Genomic DNA, 22,903 nt, shown 5'->3' on the forward strand with positions numbered 1-22,903 from the left:
TCGTCTTGTCCGCATAAATTACACGCGGCAATAAATGAGCGTAATGAGTGCGTCGACGAACGCCCGTGCAAAGGGCCGTTGTTTGAGGTATTGTCTTTAGAGCAGTAGCTGCCGCAGACTCGATCATACGCAGAGCACGTAAATCGACTTGTGGCGTGCTCCTTGGCGCTCGGGGGATGAGCAGGAGCTGTATAGATCGTTCCACTAGGAGAGAGACAAAGTGCCCTCCCCCTCTCACCCCGCGCGTCGTCCGCTACGCTGAGTGGGCTGTACACCCGTGAGCGATATGAAAGTGAACAGCCCTCTTTCTGTTTTCGACGCTCCTGCAAGTATTGAAACAAGCTCTGTTCCAGAAGAGGGCTAGAACGCAAAGTTTAGACCCCAAGTCACGTACCATTTGAGACGTTGAGAGTTGATATAGCTTTAGGTAGCCGTAAGACAGTCAAGAAACCAGGTATGGTGTTCACCTTAATATTGCCGGCGGGTGCACCTAACATACAGCTGGCATGCAAGCTCGGTTTAAAATCGCGTCATTTTTGAAATTTCAAGCGCAGATGCGTGGATTTTGGTATGCAAGTGATCGTGTAATACTGTGCTCGATAAAAAGACTAACCGGGTCACATTGCGTTGTTACATGCGTGCAAAAAAAAAGAAAAAAAAGGGAAAACTGTGTAAGATTGGCGGGTCTCTCCGGCGAAAAGTAAATCCGGCTGTTGTACCTATTTTACTATTCAAAGTTCGTACTGGTGTAAGCCTTTAGTGACCATGAGTGGAAGTCTGAAATAATAAATAAAAACGTGCTCTCCTGCCGAAATACACGCAGTAGTTGAGGGTAGTACTGCCGGCTGTCTCCACTGCTATTTAAGTAACGGAACAAAAATACGCTAGTTGATCATCTACCGAAATGAAACAGCAGAGCGCTATAGGCTGATTTTGGAGTAGCAATAAATATTCTAAGAACGCGAACCACTTCACAACGGCAGCCACGAGCGAGAGTTTGATGTTCAGTACAGCCCGCCGGTACAGCCCAAAGATGGAGAATGGCAGCTTCCCGCTTTGTCGTCTGCTAGCGGAGTCGGGCGCATGCCCTCTCTCTCTCGTTTTACCACGCCGAACCCGTTGAATTTTCCGGATGTGCGGAGAGGGCGCTGCGGCCGAAGAAAATGGCGCCGCCTGAGAACTCTAAGTTGGGCGCATATTTTCAATTTTCTTCTTTCTGCCTTCCGTTTTTATTTGAGCCTCTGTAACCACCAATGTGCGGCCATGGCCTCTTCTATAGATCATTCCATTTAGCGCTCTCTGGGCGGCACCATTTTGTTCGAGAGCAGCGCCCTCTCCATACATCCGGGAAATTCAGCGGGTTCGGCGGTGTAAAACGAGAGAGAGGGCACGCGCCCGACTCCGCTAGCAGACGACAAAACGGGAAGTTTTGTCGTCTTTGTCGCCAAGGATTCTCCATCTTTGGGAATGCAGAGAAAAGGGCACCGGTTGGCGGAAGACGTGCCTCGCGCTGGCTCCGTGGACTTCGACGATTTCTCCTCAAGTTCACGGACTTTGAGCCTACAGCCGGCGGCTAAGGACTCCGAAGAATTGGCGGATCATCGGGTCAACGCAATTCAGGCGAGTTTCTCGCTTTTCTATAAAGAAGAGGCCAAAAAATACGGACCACGTGGGCCACATGTTCTCGAGGCGGGACGCCATTTTCGCGGCGGCGGAAGGGAAGCTAACACAAACAAAACTGAGGCTGGCTTAGGCCTAGAAACGTTATAGAAGTCGAGGGGACGTACGTAAATCCAGAAGAAATCAATGCAGCGGCGGGCTGGAGAGTTGCCGGAGAACAAAAAGCCAGAGCTAAACGGGCGATTCAGCAACTGGATGCAAGCACCGAGCAGCAGCGGAAAAAGGCACCTCAAGGGAGGAGAATAATGAACAAGATTTCTAGAAAAAGCCGTATGCCGAGACTGCCCAAGGCGGACACTAAAGTCATCATTAGACCCGGTGGCGGACTTAATCTTGGACGGACTTCAACGGCAGCGGTAGCGGACGCCATTCTCACTGCAGTGGGAATACGAGACGACTCCGGGTCGGATCTGACCATATGCCCTAACACCAACCAAAATATCCTCGTGGCAAGCACCACAAGCGACCGAAACATCAAAACTCTGCTGAACGTGAAAACGATCAAGATCCAGGGCATAGAACACAGCGTTAATGTCTACGAAGCGGCTCCTAGCGGAACAGCCAAGGGCGTCGTAAGAGGCATTCCACTGGAGGAAGACGCTGGTACGATACACACAAAGGTGGTCAACAACAGGAACCCAAGAGCGATAGCGGCAAAAAGACTGGGCAAGACCACAAGCGTAATCGCACTCTTCGAAGGGGAAAAGGTCCCCTTCACAGTGAAATACGGCCCTACGCTGCTACAATGCTCGATATATAGAAAGCAAGTCGACATTTGTTATGAATGTAGAAGACTTGGGCACCGAGTGGACGTTTGCCCGGATCCGAAGAACAAGATCTGCAGGGGCTGTGGTGCGAGGAACCCGGCAACAAATCACAACTGCACACCGAGTTGTCTACTGTGCAAAGGAGCACATAGTACGGCGGACAAAACATGCAGGGCAAGGTATAAGACACCTTACATCATCAAGCAAAGGCAGGCGAGAGCAAGAACGAAGGCGGACACTGAAGACACCGGAGACTTCAAGCTACACGAGGAAGACTTCCCGGGGGTCGGCGCAACCCCACGGAGTGGGTCCAAGTCCAGATCAAGATCAAGATCCAGATCGAGGTCCAAAAGCATCACTGGAGAAGGGGTGAGCTGGGCAGACAGGGTCTCCTCCTCTACTAACCAGAGCAATGTGGTCACAGATAGAGATGCAGAAATCTCTAAACTAAAGAAGGAAAACCAGTTTATGAGAGAACAACTAAATGAGCTAAGACGGATGCTAGCCAACCTACAAAACAGTAGTGAAGGGAGGAAAAACGAAACAGAGAGAATGGAAACAGAGCTCAGTGGTGATCAGAGCGGGTGTGGTGGAGTAGCTAACGCGCAGAATAATAACACCGAGCTTAACGTGACTCAGGAAGAAAGCTACATTAAGAAAGCAGAGTTTTATAAGGTGGTGGATGCGCTTAATACTCTCAGTAGAAACATGGAAGTTCTTTATAACAGGGTAGTTAAAATCGAGAACAAAACGACTCCAGAGCTTAAACGTAAAGCGGTGGAAAATAAAGACAAAGCAAACTCGAGTAGCAATGGAGAGAGAAGATAATTGAGAACCAGTCTATTTATGGAACTACAAGGGAGAAAACTCTGAAGGAAGAGGGATCACCATCCTACAATGGGACTGCAGGGGAATCAGGCCTGAAACTGCTCTTCTCAACGAGTACATTGGCAATTGGGGAAAAAAGCCAGAAATTATATCACTGCGAAAAACGCTATGCGAGGATACCAAACTCACAAGATACAACTCATTCTGCAGCGTACATGCAAAACGAGGGATTGCGATTTTAGTCAAGAGGGGGATTGCAGTCAGACGACACGAAACAAGAGAAAGAAGTATCGAAAATGTGATGGCAGAAATCATACCAAAGAAGCTAAGAGGCGAAAGCTTATACGTATTAAATCTTCACAGTAGCCCCAAAGGCAGAGACCACAAATTCGAGAATATTCTAGAAGAGGCTAAGGGTACCGCAGGAAAATGTCCACTCGTTATAGTAGGCGACTTTAACGCTAATAACAAAGCACGGGGTTACAGAAGGAACACAATCAAAGGGCTGGCATGGAGAAAGCGATAGTAGACCTAGACTTAATACTCCACACAGACCCGACGAAACCAACAAGAACAGGAAACTCAGTCTGTGGGGACACAACTCCGGACTTGACTCTCACACACGCCATTAGAAACATACTGTGGACCAACACAGGCGATTACTTGGGGAGTGACCACATGATCATATCGATAGATCTGCACCTAGGAAGGAAAAGTTTCTTGGGAAAGGAGTTACATAATACGGTCAGACACACAGACTGGGATCTTTTCAGAAGCAGAAGAATAACAACGGACATTAAGATAGTTGATTTGGACAGCTGGGCCGCCGAGCTCATGCAGGACATGGATAACTCAACCAAAACTATCGAGGGAATACCACTTGAAGCTGAAGGGAACGTCGACTCCAAGCTAGCACACTTAATAATGGTCAAAAACTCCACAGTAAACAGATGGAAGGGAAAAAGGCTCAACAGGAAGCTAAGGGCAAGAATAGCCAGGCTAAACATCGAGATAGAAACTCACTGCCAACATCTCAGCAGCCAAAAATGGCACCAAACATGTAGCCGGGTATAAAGCAACCTGAATACCACTAACGCATGGAGGCTACTCAAGCATCTACTGAACCCGGAGAAGACCAAAACAGAACAACACACCAGGCTCACAACACTAGTGAACGAGGCGCTTAAAAAAACGGGGGAAGAGGAACTCGTGCTGAAATGCGTAAAAAGGTATACAGGAACAGAAGGATCATGCAAAGAACGGAGGTATTTTGGGAACAGAAACACAAACTTGGAAAGCGAATTCTGTACCTTTGAAGTGCGAGCGGTACTGGTGAATCTCAACACGCGATCAGCACCAGGGCCTGATAAAATCTCCAACAAAACACTAAAAAACTTAGACGACAATTCGGTCCAAGCGATTACGGAGCTCTTCAACAAACACTGGAGGGAAAGAACGATACCAAAACAATGGAAGACCTCCAACACGATACAAATACTCAAACCAGGCAAGGAGCTAAGTCTCAATAACTTACGCCCAATATCACTTACTTCGTACTTAGGAAAAGTGATGGAGCATGTTATTCTAAACAGACTAAACAGATATCTGGAAGAAAAAGAATATTATCCCATGAGCATGATCGGATACAGAAGCAAGCTCTCCACCATGGATGCCCTAAGACAAATCAAGGAACAGATGATGGACTATAAAAGCAAAAACAAATGCAGAACTATACTAGCACTGGACTTAGCTGGAGCCTTTGACAACATAACACACGATTTCATACTCGACTCTATAAGCGCACTGAACCTGGGCGAGAAACTGCACAAGTTTGCAGGCAGCTTTCCTTCCAACTGAGAAGCCGCATTGAAGGTAGGCGAACTTTCAACCGAAGGCATAAAACTAGGAAACAAAGGCACACCACAGGGTTCAGTAATCTCGCCGGTCCTTTTTAACATTTCTATGATAGGACTGGCGAGGGAATATGAACGGGTGGAAGGCATTAGTTTTAGTATATACGCAGATGATATCACTATATGGACGGAACAAGAGAGCGAAGAGAATGTAAGGAAGGCACTACAAACCGCTATCATCGCCACAGAAAGGTATCTCAAACCATCGGGGCTCAAGTGCGCGCCAAACAAATCCGAGCTTCTGATTCTTAAAAACAGCAGGAATCAGAAAAAGTAGGAACAGGAAACTGTAGAGGTTAAAATATACACAGAAGACGGAACCCAAGTACCTGTAGTGCAAAAAGTCAAAATCCAAGGAATGCACATCCAGCGCGACGGAGGAAACAAGACCATGCTAGAAACTCTCCTTATTAGAGTCAGCAACGCACATAGAATGATCAGAAGAATCGCAAACAAACACGCAGGGATGAAAGAGGAAAATTTGTTGAAACTCGTGCATGCATTCGTCATCTCACACTTAATATACTCGACTCCATTAGCTAAATGAAAAAAAAAAGAACTGGAAAGACTAAACGCCAAAGTACGAGCAATATATACAGGCTGTCACAAAAGAAAATTTACACGGTCTTTTTCACCGCAAAAACAAACTAGGCATCGCCGAACGCTCATTCTCCGCCCAAAGGTAGAGGAAGAGGTCGCAACCAGATGCCAAAGTTTCAACCCGATCCGTTAACTTAATCAAAAGTTATAAGTGATTTTCTGAAAATTTCAATGGGAAAATGGAGCCCATTTTTGCTCGTTTTTCGGTTTCTGGTGCCATAGAGCCCCATGTGTTTGAAAACTCCGTCGGCCGCCATTTTCCCATTGAAATTTTCAGGAAATCACTTATAACTTTTGATTAAGTTATCGGATCGGGCTGAAATTTTGGCATTTGGTTGTGACCTCTAGCTCTACCTTTGGGCGGAGAATGAGCGTTCGGCGATGCCTAGTTCATTTTTGCGGTAAAAAAGACCGTGTAAATTTTCTTTTGTGACACCCTGTAGATCAACACTAGGAATACCCAAAACTACGAGTAACGAAGCACTGAACCGCCTAAGAATACACAACCATGTTGAGGAAATAATTCAGGCACAGAAGCGAGCTCAAAACAACAGACTAGCATGGACCAAAACCGGAAGGGATATCCTAGAAGAACTAGGACTAACAGCTAAAGATGGTCAACGCGAGAAAGAGACGCTGCCGAGAAGTGCATATGAGAGAATCAAGATACTACCAATCCCAAAGAACATGGACTTGAATCATGACGAGGAACGAAGAAAAGCTAGAGCCAGAGCTCTGCTAAAGACCTACGGTAAAAGAAAAGATGTACTCTTTGTAGATGCTGCCTGTTACGACAATAAAGAGCTCGGACATAAAGTAGCAATAGCAATAGATACAGAAGGCAACGCTATAAGTGCCATAGTGTTAGAAACGCCTCAATAGAAGAAGCAGAGGAGATGGGCATCGCCATAGCAGCGAACTGCAAAAACTGCAGCCACATCTTCTGCGCCTCAAAAACGGCTATCAGCAACTATATCAAAAACTACGTACACAAAAGAAAGACTAAAATCCTTAGGAAAACAAGCGAAAACTCTGAACAAATAACCATACATTGGTTCCCAGCACACATTGACCTAAGCGAGGACGAAAACCTGCCTAACCTTAACGTGCGCGCAGACGAAACCGCGAGGAAACTGAGTCGCGGAATAAGTCAGGCGCCTACAAGGGAAAGGTAGAAGAAAGCGAAACTCCACAAACTTTTCAAGAAATCACTAGAGGCCCCAAATTAAATAGGAGAGTCTACGCTCCACCACATAAAACTCTCAGTAGAAGAGAAGGCGTTTTACTAAGAATGTTACAGACTAAAACAATCCCAACACCCAAAATGATGAACATCATTAGACCAGGGTTTGAAAAAGAACCTATATGCAACATATGCAAAGGGAAAGTAGGAACTTTCAAACATATAATGTTCGAGTGTATAAAATCCAGGAAAAAATATCCGCTGACCACTGAGGGGGAGATGCTGGCTGCCTTGGCCCAATCTGACGAGCGAGGCCAAAAGTGGGCCATCCAGTATGCGGCTGACACCCTTGCCCAGCAAGGCCTGGACGGGGGCCAGCCGCACATGCACTGAATAAGTGATATCAACTGGTTCCCAATAAAGGTTTCCTTCCTTCCTTCCTTCCTTCTCCATCTTTGGGCTGTATCGGCGGGCTGTACGGAACATCGAACTCTCGCTCGTGGCTGCCGTTGTGAAGTGGTTCGCGTTCCTAGAATAGTTACGGCTACTCCAAAATCAACCTAGAGCTCTCTGTTGTTCTACTTCGGTAAATGATCAACTGACATATCTTTTTTCCGTTATTAAATAGCAGTTGAGTGAGCCGGCAGTACTACCCTCAACCACTGCGTGTATTGAGGCAGAAGAGCACGTTTTTATTTATTATTTCAGACATCCACTCATGGTCGCTAAAGGCCTACACCAGTACTAACTTTGTATGCGAAAAAAAAGTACAGCCACCGGATTCACTTTTCGCCGGAGAGACCGGCCAGTCTTCCACAGTTTTCCCTATATTTTTTTTTTAATTGCACGCAGATAACAGCGCAATTGGACTCTGTTGGTATTTTTTATCTAGCGTAGTAATACACGATAACTGGCATACCAAAATCTGCGCATCTGCGCTTGAAATTCCCAAAATGACGCAATTTTAAACAGGGTTTGTACGCCAGCCGGGTGCTAGGTACTGCTCACTCGGCGGAGCAGACGACATCGGGCGAGAGGGGAAAAACATTTTTTTTTCTCTTTTTACCCTCTCTGCTATGACCCTAATGGAACGGTCTATACTTACAAAGCCTGGCAGTTTGACAACGGAGCCATAGAGTGCTCGGTCGCAGATTTGTAGCGCGAGGGTCTGTTAGCGCAGAGCATCAAAGAGCAATTTCTCGGGGAACCGAAAGCCCCTTCAAGTTTTAAAAGCAGCGCAAGGTGCGTTAATGCGCGAGGAACGTGCAACGTGCTGCCCTTGTGAAGATCAAGGCGACAGCGCAGCACTGAGCTAGATTTCAGACGCCGTGTTCCTCCCAGAAGTGGCGCGTGGCACGTGTCTTGAGCATTTCCACAACAATGAATAGCGCCACTTGTCCCTGGATGTAGTGGCTTTAGGGAACCAGGACGTCAGCGCGCAGCTTTTGCAGCGGCGAGGACTCGAAACGCACTTGTTCGCTCGGGAGAAATGTGTTTCGGCGTCTCGCCGCCACGAGGCACCAGTCACGTGGTTCTCTTCTCATCCGTTGTCTGCCGCTCCACCTTTTCCATTTCGGCGGCCACTTCTCGAGGAGATCTGCCAGACTTTGTCAGTCTATAGGAGGCTATGCCCGGAGTTAGGAAGCTCGTCCTGGAGGCGAAACGACTGGAGCTCCTTCCTTTTGTTCTCACCTCGTCAGTGACATAAGCACTCATCTGAGCCAGGTCATATTGCCGTTGACTGTACAGAGTCGCGACCTCGCATTTAGATCGTCCACAAGAGCGTTAAACGGTTCAATGAAACGCTGTTCGACTGGTTATACGCACGTTGTTGGTGTTGAAGTCGTAGTCAAGCTTGAATTGGAGCCTGCCCAGTTTTTCCTCGGACTTTTTGCTCTCGCCGTCGCCTTCATTGTTCTCCATGTTGTCCTGGAGGTCTTCCATGTCCGGTTGAACCTGCGAAAGAAATGGGATAAGTGTCGCAAGTACTGATGGGACACTATGCAATCACGAGGAATTAGGAATGCGCAAGGGGGATGGAGATACAGGAAGATTTAATAAAGCGAAAGTTTAATTTTATCGGAGCTTTATTGTACAAATGATTGGTCCGTCCATTCATACGTCCGTCCCTCCGTCCGTCTGTGCCTCTCGTGCTAAATTTAGCGGGAAAATTGAGGTCACGTCACATCATCGAAATTACGTGACCCGACGACTTGAAACTATGAGGTGAATTTCCCCCCTACGTACAGCTGAAAAATTATTGTTACGTGACCTCGAGTCATATGACGTCCGGTCACGTGAGATTGTGGCGCCACGGCGTTTTCCTTAGATCACGTGATGATTACTTTCTTTTTCTATTTCTATGCAGCAAATGATTTCGATTGGTTGTACAGAGCGCGAAACTGTTAGCGCGAACAAACGATCACCGGTTTTTCCAGTTTTTCTCTTCGAAACCAAGGGATGTCATCCAAGTTATTATTGCGACGGAAAGAGCTCATTTAGTTCTATAATGTAAGCGATAAAATTTTGTGCTCGCTAATACCATTTTGAAGTAAAATGCGGAAATGCGTCGATGTCGTGTTCGCGCTAACAGTGTCGCGATGTGTACATATTTCGTATTGAAGCCAGTTGATAGAACTTCTAAGTCTTGTTCTGGTCCAAACTTTATTTGGAGTGTGTTTTTGGAGTGTGTTTTCAATGTTTTTTCTTTTTCTTTTTTTTGTCCTAACCGTTAGTTTAATAAAGTTCAGCACTGTGCAGTATGTGCGAGAAAACGTAGTCTAATAAAAGTCCCTTTTTGTGGATCTTATCGTCGTTGTAACTTGGTTTTTTTAATTTGTCTGTGTTTCTTTCTATACTTGTCATTATTTGCAATACACTTTAGTAATGACCAAGCTTTAGTTTTTTTCTTTATTCTTGTCATACATTTTTTTTCTTCATCCAGTGTTTTTTTTTTGTTTACGCTTTTTATGTTGCAAGTTTGAGTTGATTTTGATTAAATATCTTTGAATATGTTAATATATGTATCGTCTGTTTTTTCTGGGTTTTGTTCTTTAGCAACTTCGTTCCAGTCTATCCCTTCGATACATTGATCCACTTTACTATCTTTAATAAATGAGAAATCAATATATTTATTCTTGGTATCTTTAACAAAATCCGCAATATTTGCTGTAAACATATGATCTAAACACGATTGCTCTAAATATATGATCTAAACACGATTGTGTTAGTTTCGTTCCTGATATTTCTTCTTTTGTTAACTGATTTATCACCAATTCCAATCCGGCTTGTGCTATGTCGTCTAGGGATTTACTCGTCAGTAAACTGTGTTTTCTGGTGTGTATGGTAATGTCCCCTACAGCTATTATGTCTTTGCCTTCGTTGTCATTTAACCAGTTATTGATATGAATAAATCAATTTATATTACCATGAGATGCCCTGTATGCCTAGTATAGAATTCGTTTTATTGTTATATTTATTTCAATATGAAGAGCCTCCGTTGAACAGAACATAATTTTATTGTTTTTGGATACTTTCCATTCTTGGTTTACCATAATCATGATTCCTCCTCCTATCTCTTAACTTTATTATTTTAAAATACCTAAAAGTTAGTAGTAAAAGAAAAAAAAAAAAACTTGCTTCCTCTTGTGTAATATTAGTTTCCGAAAATACAATTAAGTCTACATTAACTAAGTACGTTTTAGCCAAGCTGTTTATTTCATTGAAATACGTTTACAGTATCGTTTTTACTTTCCCACCACTCCTCAAAAGAAGAATATGTTTGTTATCGGTGCATGGCAAATCAAATAGGAACATCGACTAGCAGATGTATCTTCATCTAATTCTTTCAAGGTCATCTTCGTCTTCGATTCAAAGAGTCGGTTTATTGCTTTTTTTTTTTGCATACTGTGAGCAGCCTTGCTTATGCCACACAACACAAACTTGTAGCGGAGGTGTCTTGTTTTTGTTGTCATATTAAAAAAAAAAGCTTTCAGTATGACGCGGTAAAATTTTCTTGCAGATCGACATTATCTGCGTCTGCGTCATTCCTCAGCTTTTGCTTATTTTGAAGCCACGCGTTGCCAACGATCGTGGCGGTTGATGAAGCGCACAAATCACCATGGGAATTTTCTTTAGGTCCTCGGGGCGATTTCCGGAATGGCCCTCACCTTCTCCTTGTAGGCGTTTCCCAGCAGCTGAACGCCCTTGAGGTCTACGGCGCCCTTGAGTCCCTTCTTGGCGTCCTTCTTGCGTCGCCTGCACCAGCGGCGAAGGCAGCAGAAGCAAATGCAGAGCAGCAGCAGCGCCACCGCGATCAGGATCATCACGATGCCCCATGGGGGAACTGGAGAAGGGAAAAGAGCGGGAAGTCAGGATGGGCACCAGCGGAAAACCCATGGCGGAACTGAGAAGGGGAAAGAGCAGGAATTCAGCATGGGCACCAGCGGAAAACCCTCCGGTTCATTTGTTCCTTTCAGAAAGAAACACACATAGCGCTATAGACAGGTACCACTTGAAGGAGTAAGCAGGACAGTCGCAAACTAACAACTGATGGTTTAATGCGAAAAAAAAAATAAAAATAGAAATAAAAAAATAACACACACGTCAGTTTCTAGTTAGGGCAATGTCTATTCAACATTTCATTATGGTATTATTTCTAAAAGTGTTTATAATGTGGGAGGGTGTTGTATGTCTTCAATACCGCGGCATTAAATCTCCTTTGCGGAAGAGAAAATTTGGATAGTCAGGCATGGTTGCCGTCCCTGAACATTTAACTAACATAGCGCGATGGCATATTAAGATGAGTTGGAATTGAATTCAAGTTAGGGAGCGTTTACTCTTTCCGTTCTCAGATCTCCTATTTACGTTTTGTTTTTGTTACAATATTTTGCAATCACATATCAACGAGGCTCACGCCGTGACCTGGTGCCCTGATGGCACGATTTCAACAAATCAGGCGCACGCTAGCGATGCCTCCTGCTCATAAGTACATGTCAGCACCATCACCATTTTGAACGCCAGATCTGCAAGATGAGAGTTTGATTGACGTGCCCAGGAATCCCGGGTTCAATCCACACCCCTGCCCGTTTCGATCTGGATGAGCATCGTACCGGCGTGTGCTCGTGTATCACTACTGCCTGATGCACGTTAAATACCCAAGGCTGGCGGTTGAACCGCACTGGTTGAATTTCTCATCTACAGCTGAGAGGTCGCCCGTTGAGGCAGAATAAGTTCAGGCTGTATAAATATACCCACACCCTAATTTGTTGCTACCTGTATCACCTGTGATGCACAGTCATGTAATTCAAGCGACGCCAAGAGAAAGTACCGTTTGTATTCTATCGTAATATGTATAAGAGCTGGACCCACCGTCTTCCTGGTGGTTACGCATGTATGTAGCGAACAAATTGATATTTAGTTTACTTTCAACGGTTGCCATGCAGTAACGTTAACAGTGCCTTAAGAATTGCGCCACAAAACTGAATTTGCGGCGTTTCCACAATTATCTTTTATACAGGACAGATGTTTATTGTGGACCAATTTCTAGCTGAAACGGAGATGAGATTTATCTGTACCGTTGTTAGTCACCCAGCGAAATCGTTGAACGGTATTGTTAGATGTTTAAGTTTATCGTAAAAACATTAACAAAGTGAATTAACTCGTTTCAATAATGTCAGAAAGAGTCTTAGTAAAAAAAATTGATAAAAAACATAACACATAATTAGGGTTCTGACTTTTGGTTTTAACCGATAAAAAAAATGAAAAAAAAAGTGCGCCAAATACACTTTTAGAAATTCGGATTTAATCAAAAAAGGTCAGTTTTTAGGTTCGACGTTTTCGGTTTAAACCGATAAAAACCGATAAAAGTACACCGAATTCATTTTCGAAAATTCTGTTTTAACCGAAAACGGTCAGGTGTTTTAGGGCCGCGTCGAGATGGGTGGGAGAGGATGGGGGAGGTGGGAGTGGAGGGGGGGGGGGGGGGGGCGTTGCAAGGTTCGGCATTGCGTGACCTCTTCGTGATTGCCCTTTTTTTTAGGATTCAACATGCAACAAAAGAGGTATTGGGTTGTCCTTCGCGGGACATCTCTGTGCTTTTTATGATCGGGCTTAGTGTGTCGAATTCTTGGTCCTAAGGAAAAAGTTGGTGTGTGGGCTAGTATAAGGTTTTTCGCTTCATGCAAGGTTCGCAGCCAGAGTTTAGTGAGTACACGAAATATGTTGTGCTTCAAAACGTCGCACCATGTTTCTTTTGGTAGTCACATTAGGTTGATTGGCCGATTTTAGATCAGGCAGAGCTTCATCTCCTAAGCATGCCAAGGTCCAATGTTAACGTTGAAGAAAGAATGAGCGCGGATTGACGAGGATAAGCTGGGAAAGTACACATGTGTTTACTATAATAAGATCACGCAATCCTGATGTACAGAAGGTGAAGTTTCATGTTTTTGGGCATTGACTTGTTCTTACTTCTGTGCTTTTTTTTTTTCTTTACAGTTGCACACATTTGCCAAATAAGGTGTCGGTGTTTTTTTGTTTTTTTTTTCAATCTATCTGTGCCGTTATTTTTTGGGTGATCACAAATATCAGAGATGCAAAGATCATCTGATCCGGTGTCCGATAGTGTGTCTTTCATATTCACAAAAAAAAAAAAAAAAAACGGTAAACTTTTGTGGACATTAATGTACACCGAGAAAATCCGGAAATTAAATTTTAATATAAACACCTAAAAAGTACGTAGAATTCTGAAGAAGAAAAAAACCGCAAACACGGAACCCTACACTAATGTGCGATACACGGCACCGCAAATTCCCTAAGCTTCGCCTGGTACTCGTAAAAAAAGTTCAAGCAAAAAATATCTTTGACGTTCATGTGTGGCACGAACACATTATTATAGCAACAACAAAAGATTATTCCTTGTGAGTTTCTAAAACTCAACACGAAACTTCGCTTTTCACACTCTGGATGACAGATAATACAAAAAATTTCCTTGTCAGGAAACAGGGACGCAAGTGCCGAAGAACACCCATAAAAAACACGCCGAAGTAACTTGAGACTGCCTTCGTGTAGGAATGCGAAAGCATTATTGTCTCGCGGGTGTAATGTTTTCGAGTAATGTTTCTACACGTATTAAATTTGTTTCTGCCGGTATTGTCTTCGGTGTGTGTATGTATTCGGTGCACAGGGCAATCCGGCGATGACATCACTGCCCCCCCCCCCCCCGCCCCCCCTGCGCAGACGAGGCCCCCCTGTCGTCTTCACGGCTTCTGTGACGAAGCATCTGCGTTGCTGTGCTTTTCTTTGTGATTTACTTGTGAGGCGCGTCCGCTTTGACCTTGAGTGGCGCGTGTTTGATGACGTATTTTTATGGCCATCTTTCGGGCACAACGCCGACACCTTTTCGCGTAATGGGACATATATTGCTTTCGCCTTAATCATCGTTGTCTTTAATCCTAACGATGCAACGAATGGCTGTTCTTCGTCAGGTCTTCTATTGCGGTTATCGATGGTTACAGGATCGCTCAACAAGAAATATAGGTGTGAAATCCCCAAAAAAGAGAAGAAAAAGAGGAAGCTAAAAAAAAGCCTACCGAGTTTCACCTTAAATTCTACTGCAGCCAACGCCAAGTTCCGATGGCCAATTAGGTGGCGTCAAAAGTGCCTCGTCACGGCGCCCGTTGTGCTTAAAGTTTGCTATCTCCGGCTAAACAAATCGCGCGCCGAAAAAAAGTGCGAGATTACGCGCAGCATTCACTGCGAGCTTGATTGGTTGAGCCGATGAGATCCAACGCACTAAGACCCTGCTTTGATTGGCTCCAAAGAATCAGAGAAGAGTATATACAATTCATCAGAAAGGTATGAAAAGAACGACACCGTGAGAGTTGGTTGAAAATAACCAACCAACAACAAACATACGAAATTTTTAACAACAAACAAACATAAAACTGAAATTATAAATGAAAGAGTATTAAGACCAATTTTGAAAGGTACTTTGAATTTTTTTAAACACAAAATATTGAGAGGCGACAAAAATATTACGTGCCAGATGTATTCAATGAGTTACCGAAGAGTCAAAAAGCGAAAATTTCCTAAAAGCCGCAAAATGTCGACAAAAAAAAAACAACAAAAAACAAAACAAAAAACCAACATACAAAGAATGATCGAAAAAAAAAGGAAAATCTAAACAGAAACATACTAAGAAAGACGTCACCTATAGGGATACTCTACTAGATTGTATTTTTAGCTTAAAATAAGACAGTGCCAATAAAATCGGATCAAGTCCGATCTAATCTTTAGTATGCGAAGGTAAAGCCAACACTCCTTTCTATGTTTTGGTTGCTGCGGACAACATATGATACTAAAATAGTGCGGTTTTGGTTTTGCTAATTTGGTTGAACATCCAGAATGCTTTATTGTTATATTACTTTTTGTTTTCCTGTAGTGCTGCTGCCGTGCCCCATGCACGAGCCTCCTGTATGTATAAGTATTTATTTATATATTTACTCCAAATACTCCTAGAGGCCCTCTGTACGAGGGTATTACATAGGGGTGGGCGGGGGGGGGGGCATGCAAATATATTATAGTACGCATAAAAAAGTATACAAAGACAATATGAGAACAAGGAATAAAAAGAGTCCTAAGTATTAGTATAACTGCGCACTAGCTGTTGGGAGTTAGATATATCTAGTTCAGTTGCAATGTGAGCCGGTAGGTTGTTCCAGTCGGTTATGGTCCGTGGTATAAATGATCGTGCGTCACTAGATGAGTGGCATGTAATGCGCGTTAATATGAATGAAGGATCGCGACGTGGAATGATAATAAAGGGTGTTAGAAAAAAAAAAGTGTAAATAAAGCTGTAAACTGTAAATAAAAAAAATAAAAAAAAACTCCTAAATATTGGAAAAACACTAGGCCCATACACGTAAATTACAAATTAGTAGCAACTGTTCAAAGACTTGAGCTTCAACGACTATTAGCCCCGAGAGCGAACACAAGCGTCGCTGCGGTCGCCGCGCCCTGATTGGGTGAGGTGTACCGTGACGTCAGGGAGATGACTACGCTCCGCGATCTCGCATCGGGTCGCTTCCCAGCACCGGTTTCCTGGTTTGGCGTTGTGTGCCGCAAGCTCTTCGAGGAGCTGGACATCGTTTACCCGGTGTACAAGGCGTTGAGTTAGGCCGATATTGACGTGCTTCCGTACATTTTATAAGCCTGCTTGTCCCTTTTACCTTTAAAATTAGATCACAAATCCCGAAAGCTATCGGCGGAGGCAATTCCGCCGATGTACCTCCCCGTCCGTTCACACGACACAAGGCAATTTTGCGAGGGATCGGTGAAGCGGTGGCGCAAGTGTTTCAGACGCTGGAATTATGTTCCTTGAATGTTCATGATTTAGGACGATATTAGATCCCGCTTTCAAGGCATTTGAAGTGGCATTTACATCATGGGCCTTTGGGTGGTCGGCAAATTGGCTCGCGACCCCGACTTTGCGCTGCCACTCTGCATGCGCTGGTTCGCAGATGTCTTAAAGGCCCGATGTCTGATTATCCTTGAAGTTCTCGTGGAACAGGGTTGTTTTACATAAATGTAGCTTCTTCATGAATTAATTATACAGTTTATACACGTATGCAGGCATATTTCTGAGAAGATGCACAATTACTGGAAATTAGTTTGTATGGTAGCAGAAAAAACGGCCGAATTGCCCCCAGTTGCCTGTATGATAAATACTGAACTGCTCAAAATATGCACAGCAATAGTACCATAATTTGGAATGTTTATACTTTGTCCTGACATTTTTATTCCAGCCTTAGGTATTCGGAAAATACACCGTTTAGTCGGAATTGTCATTTCCAATTAAAAGAGACACTGCTGCAGGTCTCCAAAAGCTTCCTCAGGCTCCAAACTCCCTACAGCTGGACCCCCTGACAACAGAGGAAAACAGGAGTAAAAGCAAGCATTCGAGCGTCTGTAAAGTGGTAGATGCAGCACTAGTAGCAGAAAACGTGGAACCTGTGAAGTGAACCAGTGTCTGCATGAGAAAAGCTTCTGGTATTTTAGCTTCAGGACAATTCGATTTAAGTAAAATCTCAATTTTAGGGCTGAGGGGACTAATAACGAGCTAGACACCTTCGCTTACGCTTGTTATACATTATTTGAGGGTTGATATAAAGAAGTCCACAGATACCACCAGTGTAGTCCATTGAAATGCTATCTGAATCCAGTAAAGGTCAAATGCGAGCAATGTATATCAGAAATGTTCCTTGTTTATTTTTTCCTTACTTTGCCCCTGCACTTGGGCTGTCTCACTTGTGATTCTCTGCGCATGGCCCAGACTGTATTTAGCATGTTGCTCGAGCACCATGCAGCTTTTCTGCTTCGGCAATCTTGTTTAAAAACAGAGGTACAAAACAAAATAGTATAAGTAACCTGCCCATTCATTTAGACCATCAGCAGCACTTATAGTGCGCGATGTAAATCTATAGTGATGCTCCTGCAATTGTTGGCCATATTTCTTTATTTTCATATACCAGCTGCAATGCATGCGTTGCCTGCCCTGTCAACCATGCTTAAAATGTCGGTTGTATTTTCGCCTCTCGCTACTGGCCATATAATAAAGGCCCATATAAAAATTAACACTTCCTACAAAAAACACGCCAAAAAAAATTAAATAGAAACGAGCGCGCCGACAGCTAGCGTCGTCACAGCCTCCACAGTGCGAGCGGGGGAGTCGAGGAAAAATTCTCTCCTCGCCGTGACGTCAACCCGGTTTGCCGTAAGGGGGCGCCACCGAACTTCTCGGGGCTAATAGTAACCAAAATATTGGTAGAAAAGCAGTGCTCCAGAAAATACCTCGGGTAACCGGGGGTAGATTTACTTTTAAGGGGGCCCTGCAATCATATTTAAGCGTCTACCTTTTTTGCGGTTTCCACATCTCTTGGGATTCGGGCAAGCCAGCGGGCACGGAGAGAGTAACTAAATATCAGTGCGTCATATTTTAACCGGACGACGTGGAAACCTCCTCCACCTACGGGGACGACCCGCGGTGCCGAAAGCGCGCGACATGTGGTCTTTGGTCCTGGCCTTACTACTGCTCAGAGCCGCTAAAAGCTTGTTTTTTGTCGAAATACAAAATATAAGTGGCGCGAACCATCTCAATTATTTATGAAAGTAGTTTTGATTCAGTACTTTAGATCCGAAAAAAAAATGCAGTTTATACAGTACGGAAACAAAAAATGACCCGTCGACATACCCGCCACCAGCGGTAGAAAAGGTGGCGCATACTAGAAAGGGGTAGTGGGATCAGGCACCGTCGAGCGCCGAGCCTTGAAAGGTCCCGGATGGTCGCGGCGGCGCTGCGGCTGTATGCGGTCTCGAAAATCCGACCGGTTCCGAGCGTTCCAAAGGCCTTCGGCGAGCACGTTTGGCTCGCGGTTCGGTTGTTTGGCGGCATGGCAGCGCGAAGTGGCCCCCATATTCTGAACTGATATTTACCCCGTATTTGTTGTCGTTTATGGCTAGGGTTCCGCGTTTTCGGTTTTTATTTTTTCAAAATTCGGCGTACTTTTTTCGGTGCTTATTTTAAAATTCAATTTTCGTTTTTTTTCGGTGTATATTTATGCCCACAAAAGTTTATCGGCTTTTTTTGGTGAATTAAAATAAACACTAACGGACACCGGATCAGACGATCCTTGTAGCTTTGATATTTGTGATCACTCAAAAAATAACTGCGCAGATGCATTGAAAAAGAAATCGACACCTTATTTGGCAAATGTCTGCACCTGTAGAAGAAACAAGAAAAAAAGACGGAAGTACAAACAAGTCAGATATGCAGCCTATGCCCAAAAAACCTGGAACTTTACCTTCTGTACGTCGGGATTACGTGATCTTATTACAGTACACACAGATGTGCTTTCCTAGGTTCTCTTCGTTGATCTGCACTTTTTCTTTTTTGTTAATATGACCCAGAGCTTCTAGAATGCCCTCTTAACGCTAACACTGGACACTGGCGGGCTGAGGAGATGAAGCGCTGCCTTAGCCAAAATCGGCCAATCAACCAATTGTGAACGCCAAAAGAGACACGGTGCGACGTTTTGAAGCACAACACAACATGCAGAGCTTGCATCCAGTCTTCCTTACAACGAGTTTGAAAACAGATTCGTACATGGCGAAGTCATGAAGCATTTCGGACTACACGTTCCGAGCGATGATGCGCACATTAAACCAAAACGTCGTGATGGCACTGTCGTTCCACTTTTTCGCCATGGCTCTGCGGTACGACTGGAAGGTCAAAGTGACCTTTTCCGGTTAAAACTGAATTTTAGAAAATGAATTCGACGTACTTTTATCGGTTTTTATCGGTTTAAGTCGAAAATGCTGAACCCAAAAACTGACCTTTTTCGGTTAAAACCGAATTTCCGAAAATGAATTCGGGGTACTTTTATCGGTTTTTATCGGTTTAAACCGAAAACTCCGAACCCTATTTATGCCCAAGCAAGTGCCATGGCAAATTAGTGTTTAATAGCGCTGCAAATGTAATGCGACCTGCCCCGGCTGCCCGCTTCATCCAGCCTCTCCAGAATATGTTTAAGTGGCGCCCTCTCGAGTCGTCGACATGGAGTGCGGCAGCCGTGAGCGTTCGCTGAGCTCACTACCCCTCCTCTAGTCCACGGCCACTCAAGCGACCAAGGAAGTCATCAAGGAGGTTATTTTTTTGCTTGTTTTTGTCATTTTAGTTTGCGTATACCTTTTAAAATAAAGCGATATTCGAGAAAAGAAAAGTTTCATTAAGTTACTACGTTCAGTGCGCTCAGATTCGGTGCAAATTAAAAACGAGTAAAAAAGTCCTTACAGGGCCCCTTTAAAATAAGTGGCTCTCCCGCTAGTGACGCTAGGCGAGACGATATTCAGGCGCCCAGGTATGTTCTAAATAGCAGGGAATGCTGTCGCGTACGTGTATTTAGATAAAGTGCGTCATTAAAACGCTGTACGACTGCAGTCGCTTATTTCTGACGTTCTTCTTGAGTGCCGCGCTGTCGCAAACTCGGTATAACTGTCAGGCATTTGAAAAAAATATGACCTTTTTAATTAGGTTGTTTTGATTCCACAGGTGTGTTTGTAGCCATTCGTGAAGTTAGATCTCGGCTGAATCACGTTTTTAAAACCATTTCAATGAACTATAAAATTCGAAATTCGGCGACTTCGCGTTGTATTCACCATGCTGCATTCATGCCGTATTTTCCGGGCTATAGTCCGTGGACTATACATGTTTAAAAGCTAGAATTTTAGGCTCTGCGGCCTATAAAGGAGTGTTGCCAATAGTGTAATTTTTTTTTTTTTTTCAAGATCGTTCACTATGACGAGACGCGACAGATTTTGTGAATGAGAAAGTGTGTTAATCATGATTTATGTATAATACGAGCTTCGTTGTGGGAGTTTGGAAAGCAGACATTTGTAAAGGTGTGCCGTGTATGAGAAGATTTCGTGTCGACTAAGCACCATGAGGCGGACCATGCACGCCGTGAGGACTATAGCCCAGAAAATACGGTACTTCGTAAATATCGCTGAAACGATTTGTTGTTTGGACGAACCCTAACTCTGCCGTCATCAATTGGTGTCCCAAAAATCGAGCAACTACAATTAGAGGCACATGACGTGTGCACATTTCTACGAAGAAACATTGCCTCCTATAGTAATACTTCAGGATCTTATCGGCACCGGTTTTCATAAAGTCTCTTTCATTTCAAAATATACTATGTTATCATTGTGCTTCTGTTCTCTCCTCATACTTCCATATGCAAAACATGCTTGCCACATTGAAGAACTGTCACATGATTCTTTCAGAAATTATAGATAGTCTATTATAACGGCTTTATCTGACATAAAATCACAATATCTCTCTCTCTCTATATATATATTCGAATAGGAAGTAAATCATACAGTTTAATGAAAAATACAGTAACTTCAATATTCATTAATATTTTTCATATTTGAACTTCTTGTAGGTAAAAGGACAGAAAGGTTCCAACTGGTACTTTATTTTTTCATTAATTAATGTCACACATACCGTCGTAGTTAATGGCTTGACTGTTTAGCTTCAATGAATATATGGTTTGCTCATTAATGCATCATAGATTAACAAATTATATCTGTCTAAATCATGATAAAAAATCAAACCGCCTGGATGATGCCGCAAAGGACACTTTATTGATTTCAATTTGATTCACTATTAATGTACTAATATAAATTATGCCTAAGTTAGGGTAGCGTTAATTAAAAATTAAGCTACATCAAAATGCCAGAAAGAAACTTTTGCGGCTTCTAATTTTAATTAGTCAATAAAGATGTTCAATATGTTACACGCGGGTATCTGCATCAGGGTAACGGTAATTAAAACACGACGTCGAGATGCCCGAAAATAATATTTATTTTACACCTGACAAGTAGAATTAATTACTCGAAGCTCGATCCTGATTTTTCCTTGGACATTAAAAATGAGATCGTAGTCTTACAAATTATGGCGCAATCTTTAAAACATTATTATTTTTTATTAGAACAGGTTTTTTATAATATAATTTGCTTCACAAACTAATTAGACACACCTAGTCACTTATACTTTTTTTCTTTAATCGCTTTGATAGAGAAAACTTAGCAGTCATGTACAAATTTACACTTTACGTATCGGGTATCGGCGTCGTGTTCACGCACCGTGGACTGCGTGAACAAAAGCGTTCGGGAAAAAATATAGACGTAACCATTTTGTAACAAACGTTTTTTTTTGTTTTTGTTTTTTGTCCGTAACGCGTAAAAGTGCGTCTTACGACACGAGATCTCGGCATTGGCAGAGCTACGGTGGCCTCTTTTTGACGGCTATTTCATCTCATTTTTGTCTCGAGCACGTGCAGCCGGTATCGGGTACTACAATACACTCTGAATCAAAGCCCGTGCATCTACTTTCCCGCACAACAGTCGGAGAGCGAATCACACGGAGGCGGCTCAGCGAATGACGATGCCGAAACATATGTTTAGACCAAAAACCTCAGTCTGAGTTGTGACATTAAGCAATGCAAAACGTCACGCTTGCATTGCTTAATGTCACAGCTCAGACGGCGTTTTTTGGTCTAAACGTATATTTCGGCATCGTCATTCGCTGAGCCGCCTCCGTAAGTTGCGGTGATTGGCTCTCCCAGAGTTGCGCGGAAAACTAGACGCACGGGCATTTCTTTTTTTTTTTTTTTTTTTAGCGTAGCTTTTTGTTTTTTATTTACAAAGCCTGGAAGTTCGACGACGGAGCCTTATGGTGCCCTGTCGCAGGTTTGGAGCGCGAGGATCTGGTAGCGCAGAGAATTTCTGGGGGAACCTGGATGTCAGCGCACAGCTTCTGCAGCGGCGAGGACCCGGAAGATGGTTTTCAAACACGTCGATAAAGGAAGCGCGAGGAGCACAAGTGGACATTCCATCGCTCGAAAGAAGTGTATTTCGGTGTGTCGCCGCAGCGGGGCGCCCGTTACGTGGCTCCCCTCCGATCCGTTGTTTGTCTCTCCACATTTTCAGTTTCGGCGGCCGCTTCTCGTGGCGATCTGCCAGTCTTTGTCAGTATATAGGAGGCTATAGTACTACAAACGAGGTAGAGGGGCTTAGTGCGATAAATAGGTATCCCGTTCACCAGGCAAAAGTGACCCCCTCCTGGCTGTCACCATGTTGTACAATTTTGACGAATAGACACGTGACCGCACCAAATCCTGAGGTTTTTACGCCAAACTGAACCAAGATTTGTATTGCGATCGCTGTAAAAAAAAACATGACAAACTATTTTGTTCAATACTGTTAGCCCCAGAGATCAGTGTCTAGCTCCGATAAAAATCCAAAATACAGCACCCCGGCTGAAGGCATCTAGCTGAAGTATTGCGAAGCTGCCCAAGTTTTTGTCGTAAAAG

The 22,903-nt window shown here is 43.7% G+C and overlaps 1 protein-coding gene across 5 annotated transcripts in view; it reads right to left on the minus strand.

Annotated features, from left to right (window-relative positions):
• LOC120836175 (synaptotagmin-1) overlaps positions 1-22,903 on the minus strand; it is a 223,001-nt gene that overhangs the window by 50,410 nt on the left and 149,688 nt on the right. For all 5 annotated transcript variants that reach the window (XM_042293183.1, XM_040211252.3, XM_042293182.1 and 2 more), the window contains exons 3-4: positions 11,141-11,316; positions 8,799-8,927 (exon numbers count right to left, since the gene is read on the minus strand). In XM_042293183.1, coding sequence (XP_042149117.1) covers positions 8,799-8,927; positions 11,141-11,316 — 305 coding nt within the window. The remainder of the gene's footprint in view (positions 1-8,798; positions 8,928-11,140; positions 11,317-22,903) is intronic.

The sequence above is a fragment of the Ixodes scapularis genome, unplaced genomic scaffold, assembly GCF_016920785.2.
Source record: "Ixodes scapularis isolate PalLabHiFi unplaced genomic scaffold, ASM1692078v2 PGA_scaffold4__175_contigs__length_147842914, whole genome shotgun sequence".
Classification (NCBI taxonomy): Eukaryota; Metazoa; Arthropoda; class Arachnida; order Ixodida; family Ixodidae; genus Ixodes; species Ixodes scapularis.